Genomic DNA, 6,000 nt, shown 5'->3' on the forward strand with positions numbered 1-6,000 from the left:
GAGTGTCCCCACCCTGTGTGCTCTGAGCTGGAGCTGGCAGTGGCCATGGCTGGCTGCAGGAATGGCTGTGCTGCAGTGAGCTTGTCTTGCTGGCCAGGCTGCATGACTCAAACAGACTTACTGAACCCACAACTGCCAAAAGTCATGTGTCTGCTGTGTGCTCCCATATCATTAATGCAGTTTAGTGGGAGCGAATTACAGAAAATAATCTTCCAAGTAAGTCAGTGTTCTATACCTTCATGGCTTTTCTTTTCCAGTTTAAATTAATTACACCCTTGAAACTTTGAAACTTGCTCTCCTGAAGTTTCTAACCTTCTTTTTCTCTCTCATCAGGGTTATTTATCTCATGATTAGACTGTTTGCTTTGCAGTATATAACTCACTGAAAGGCTGGGAACATGTTTTCCACAGCTACTCAAATTTCAAGTCCATTCACTTCCTCGCATGTTTAAAGTGCAAAAACTGTCCATGTGGCATCATGAAATTTTACCCAAAATTTTAGACAATGCATTTACTGCCATATTCAGTAAAAAAATGTGAAGCTTAAGGGCAATACAGGTTTTATAGTCAAATAGTAATGTCAAAATCAGTGTTATTTGTTTTTCTTATACAAAATACCATGTGAAAAAGTGAGCCTTTACCCAAAATGTTACTGATAGTGCTTGGCGACCACAAAATTCCTAAAGAACAAAGGATTAAAACATTAGAAGAGTGGCCAGCAAGGGAAGATTTTTTTTTTTTTTAGGCTATAAGTAAGGAGATAGAAGTGTACACAAAAGCTTGAAAAGTGTAAATAGTACAGAGGGAAAGGAATTCTTTCTGATTATCTAGAGGGCTCTAACTTGGATATAATGGGAGAAAATGAAACAAGGGAAAACCAAGTTAGAGCTCTGAAGAAGTTTGTGCCTGAGGTCAGTCACAGTTTCCTGTAACACAAACCCATCAGCTGGTCAAAGCTCACCTTCAGGAGTGACATTTGCACATTGTGGGTGGGCACTTTGGACATCTCCAGCATGCAAAGGGACAGTGCTGCTGAGGCCAGACTGGGCTTAACTCTGCTCCAGCACAGGACTTGGCTTATCCAGCCCAAAGCCAGGCCGGGATTCTGGCCCATGAAACCCAATGAAAACAGTCACTAGAAAGGAACACCAAACTGAGAGAGAAAAGGGCAAAATGGCCCTACAGGATTCTGTGGTTCAATGCAAGAAGCAGTGTTGGCCTTGACTGAGAATTTACTCCACTGCAGAAACCTATACTTTGAAGCTTTTAAAGGAACTCTGATGAAAGTAAAAGCAAATTTTGATTAACTGATTACACTGTAACAAATTCTTAAAATATAAATGTATATGAATTTTTAAATATTTATTTCAGCTGTAACTATCTATTGAATATTCTTATACGGGTGATTATTTTGCTGTATTAATTTTTCTTATATGCAGTTGAAGTGTTTATTTTTCTGCAGAGGCAATTCTGTATTTCATTTCAAACAAAAATTGTACTGCATTTAAATCCTAGGTAAAGGAGGGGTAGGGTGCACAAATTGCCACTGCACAGAGTGCTCAGCTACACAGTAGGCATTACAGATTGCACTGACATGGGGCTGTAAACAGCTTTCATGCAACATCATCTATCATGCCATGGTCGGTTACCTCACCATCGTGTTATTTTGTGCTTCCTGAGCCCTAAACCACCAAAGGTTGCCCACTCTGCTGCTGCCTGAGCGCAGGAGGTAATGAATGCTCAGCCAAGTGTGCATTGTTTCTGCTTGTGCACTGCTGTAATTTGTTTATCTGTCTAAAGATTATGCAGTTGAAAATCCACAATTTTATGCTGCCTTTGTAAATTATCAAGTCGCTTTTGATGAATGTATCCCCACTTCCGATGCTGGTGGCATTATGATCTTGAAATATTGGAAAGTGCTCATGCATACAATGCAGAAGGTTATGTTTTTATATTTTTGGCAGACAACCGTGCTGTAAAGTAAATCTGACCTTAAGCTTCCTTACTGCATTAAAGATAATTCAGTTTTAACTTTATAGTCCTAAATGCTACTGTTTATATAAAGTTATTGCCCAGTCAAACTTGACTGATTACAGATGAGAAAGTCTTGGCTGTTTCCTACAAAATAAATTAGTATTGCCAACTAGTTTAAAGCACATCTACGATTGTATTAGAGACTGGAGAGTGTGCAGATTACAGATTTAATTAGCTCATAGAAATTGTTCAGCACAATGAGAAATTTTGCGTGGCTATGTATTTGTATTTATTCCTGAAGTACTGTCCTAGAGAATCAAAATAGCTTCTCCAAATCACGTTTATTGCAAACGGCAGAAAGATGAGTACATTTTATTATTCATTAAGATGAAAATGCTAAAGAAGTCAGTGTATAAGGGTAAAGTTCAATATGGAACAAAATGAAAGCAATTCATAATAGAGACTAGAGGAATGTCATCCGTCATTTGCTGCTTTTCTTAAAATCACTGAATGCTTTTTTTTCAGATGAAGAAATTTATCTCAGGGAAATGGTTAAAGATTATACTCATAACCTGAAAGTAATCATTCATCTCTCTGAACATTTAAAATCCCCCATATGATGAAATCAAATGCTGTTACAAGGCAGCATGGATTGCATTTAATTCAAAGAACATTTATCTCACCTAATTCAATAAAAATTGTGTTGTTCTTAAAAAAGGACTGGCCAAATGTGCTTGCTGCATTTTGCAGCAGAAGCCTGGAATGCAACTACAGCGAGTCACTCATTTCACTTAGCACAGAAATACAGGCGTGTTTCCCAAGGTCCCATCAGCAGGGAGGAGGCACAGAGGTCTCAGGGCTTTTTATGCAGGCAAACTGCACAAATTACTGCAAGCAGTACTGGGCATAAAAGTTCATTTTACACAGCAAAGATGTGTTAATTCCACCTCGTTCAGGAACTGGTTTCATCTGTTTGCACAGTATTTCCAATGTCCCTTTCGGTGTGTGTAATCTGGAGAATTCTTGGACTGACTGGTGTTTTATTGTCTTCTTTTTTTTTTTTTTTTTTTTAACTAGTCAGAAAATGATGAGAAGATAGTAATATATGACCACATTGGGCCAAATGTCTGCATGGGGGATCACAAGGTAATTAAATTAAACATTTTAATCTTTTCTAAGTTTTTTATTAAGAAGAAGAATGTATGCACTAGGTTCTATTAATTGTAAGTCAGCTATATCTCTGCCCTGTTTTTAAGTCACATCTTGAAAATGTTTCGAGCTGGAATTCAGCTGAGGTCAGTCTGTGTATCAGAGTAGCTGCTTGTAGGAAATCAAAGAGCAGGACAAGGGGTGCTGGGATGAAAGCAGGATACAGTGCAAGTGAAGAGGAGCAGCCATCTGTACACTTAAAACTCCTCTAGCCAAACACGAGTGATTTCATTGGGTTATCAGACATGCCTTCAAAGCATTGGCAGTTTGATGCTCAAACAACAAGTGATTAAAAGAATATAGAAAAAGATTAAATAATTACATAAATACCAGTTGTTGAAAATAATAAAATACCTGAATTCTACTGTCTTCTTTGCTGAAGATATGGAAGCCTAGGTTAGAAACACAATAAAACAGAGTATTTGCTTTCTTTGAAAATGCCAGTTGAGGAGTGGGAAGCCTGTCTGAAAACAGCACTGAGGCTCCTGAAGGATAACTCAGTGAGGACAGTGGGTAATTGTACATGTGTATATGTGAACACACAAATCTGAAATCACAAATCCATACCCCTATATAATTCCATGGTCAGAGTTCTTGTGAGACAGGGAATTGTTTTCTAAGGAATAATGTACTTAAGGCATTTAGTCCAGAATCATCCAAGGTTTTAAAATAGAGCAACTTACTAACTTATGCAGTAAACAAAAAGCTCTGGGTCTGCCAGTTCAGAAACAGCAGTTTTTGTTTCCTTTATCACCAAAGTGGTGTGGCACTGTTACAAAGGGGGATGTGTATGGAACCTGAGCCTCTTCCCACAGAAATCTGTGGAAAATTTTCCCTTAGGTTTCAGTAGGAGCAGAAAGCTGTGAGGTGATTATATTGTTCCCTTGTGTAATTAGATTAATTCAAAAACTTGTTGCAACATTTTGTTTCCAGTCATAGAGAAGTTTTTGTTGTATTTACTACTGACTGTAAAGAAACAAAAAAAGCCACAAACGTATATTTCAAACATGTAACTTCTATTTTTCCCTAACTTGCTGCAGCCTGTGTTCCTGTCCTTTCGAATAGCTGCTGGGGCAGGTAAACCTATTGCAAATGTGCACAAGTGTTGTGTCGTGCAGTGATGTGGTGGTAAATATCATCTTTTTTCTTTACGTTTCTATTACATTTTCTACATCATTTCCCCTGTGTTTATCTTTCTTTTTTTAAAAATGCCAATTCTGCAACAGGAAAAAGATGCCTCCGAGGTGAGAAGATTTTCCGTGAAACCACACTGTAGCAGGAGGGAAGGCAGCACACTGAAATCTGTAATCCTAACAGCTGTATTGATAAATCCAGTCCTGAGTGCCACATTTTTAGACTGCTGATCGTACACTATGCTTCAGCATCTGGACTCTGTTCAAGAGAAGCCTCACATACCTCACTGTCTTGTATGTTCATGTGACATCAAGTAGAAATGTGGAATTATTTTTTATATATATGTCACAGTTCTGTTGCCAAAACTCTAAATAGACAGCAGAGATGTTACTATTCTAGATTTCACAACCTTCAACTTTTAATAAGTGTTTGTCGATGTGGAAAAGCTATTTCAGCATATTACAAACTTTTAAAGGTATCATACCCATTATATATCTTTACCACTTCGGGATTTTGTACATTGGATTGTATAGATAGAGATATTGATGGTTTTAAATGGTATTTTCTTTTTTGACCAAGGCTTATGGTTTGTGTTTTAGTTTTAGTATTTTGGTTTTCATTTTAATTTTTTTTTCTTGTTTTATTTACTATACTGCCATGTTACATGGTTTTTGAATCACACAGCAGCTGCTTTCTATACATACATATATATGTGTGTGTATATATATGTATGTATGTGTATATATACACAGATATATAAATAATTTATAAACCTGACCAAAACTTATGCTAAATATACTTTCCAATATGAATGCTTGAGAGTGCCATATCAGCAGTAAGTATTGGAGTCTTAGCAGGTTTAGTTAAGTGTACATCAACAACCAACATTTATATAATAAATAATATATAGCAGTGCCATCCTGGATACAGATATATAGTATACTATATAGCATATATATTAGCAGTTTCACTTTGTTACTCCTATAATCTCTTCTTTCTATGTAATATTAAGGATTGAATGTGAAGTTCTTAGCTAGGTTTGGGTGTAACTTTCCAGAATTTTGTAAACTGTTTTTGTCTGTCTTTTGTTACTGTTTTATGGTGCCATATTCTATATTGAAACAAAAACAACACGGGAGAAGAAAACAAGTCTGCTTCAAGTAGCAACTGTATTGGACACAGACTGTATTTATACAGTATTAAAGAAAAAAAAAAACAAACAAACAACCATCAACCCAACTGTAAATTTTCCTGGTTAGTAGCTCAGTCCAGCCTACAATATAGTCTTGTTACAGACATTTTCCTCCCACCACTAAATACAACATTAAAAGGTGATTAGGGAGTCTGTTGATGAAACACAAATGTATGTTTTATTGATTTAATTTAGAACACTACGGAGTTCATGGACTGCGTGATGGCATTAGATTGATGCTTGATTTTGGTATAAATCACTACCATTGGAAATGATTTGATGTCCGCTTGCAGAGTTCCCAACAGAACAGCCCAGTTTATAGCAAGTATTGTTGCCCAAAGGGTGTCTGCAGCTCTGTATTGTTACTGTGCCATGTTGCATTATAACCACACAGTAATTCTATTTAAGCGAACTCAACTCATGATAACTCTGAAGGCCTTTAGAAATGAGTACTCTGGTTCTCAAGCAATAAAACTAATCATGGTGAACATA

At 36.8% G+C, this 6,000-nt stretch overlaps 1 protein-coding gene across 2 annotated transcripts in view; it reads left to right on the plus strand.

The window, feature by feature from the left end:
* The window catches only part of INPP5A (inositol polyphosphate-5-phosphatase A), a 164,015-nt gene extending 158,015 nt beyond the window's left edge, over nt 1-6,000 (plus strand). The window contains exons 14-16 of one of the 2 annotated variants that reach the window (XM_079311994.1): nt 3,051-3,119; nt 4,223-4,310; nt 4,409-6,000. In XM_079311994.1, the coding sequence (XP_079168120.1) occupies nt 3,051-3,119; nt 4,223-4,303 (150 nt within the window). In that variant the 3' untranslated portion in view covers nt 4,304-4,310; nt 4,409-6,000. The remainder of the gene's footprint in view (nt 1-3,050; nt 3,120-4,222; nt 4,311-4,408) is intronic. The other variant, XM_079311993.1, reaches the window with a different exon arrangement.

The sequence above is a fragment of the Erithacus rubecula genome, assembly GCF_903797595.1.
Source record: "Erithacus rubecula genome assembly, chromosome: 9".
NCBI lineage: Eukaryota > Metazoa > Chordata > Aves > Passeriformes > Muscicapidae > Erithacus > Erithacus rubecula.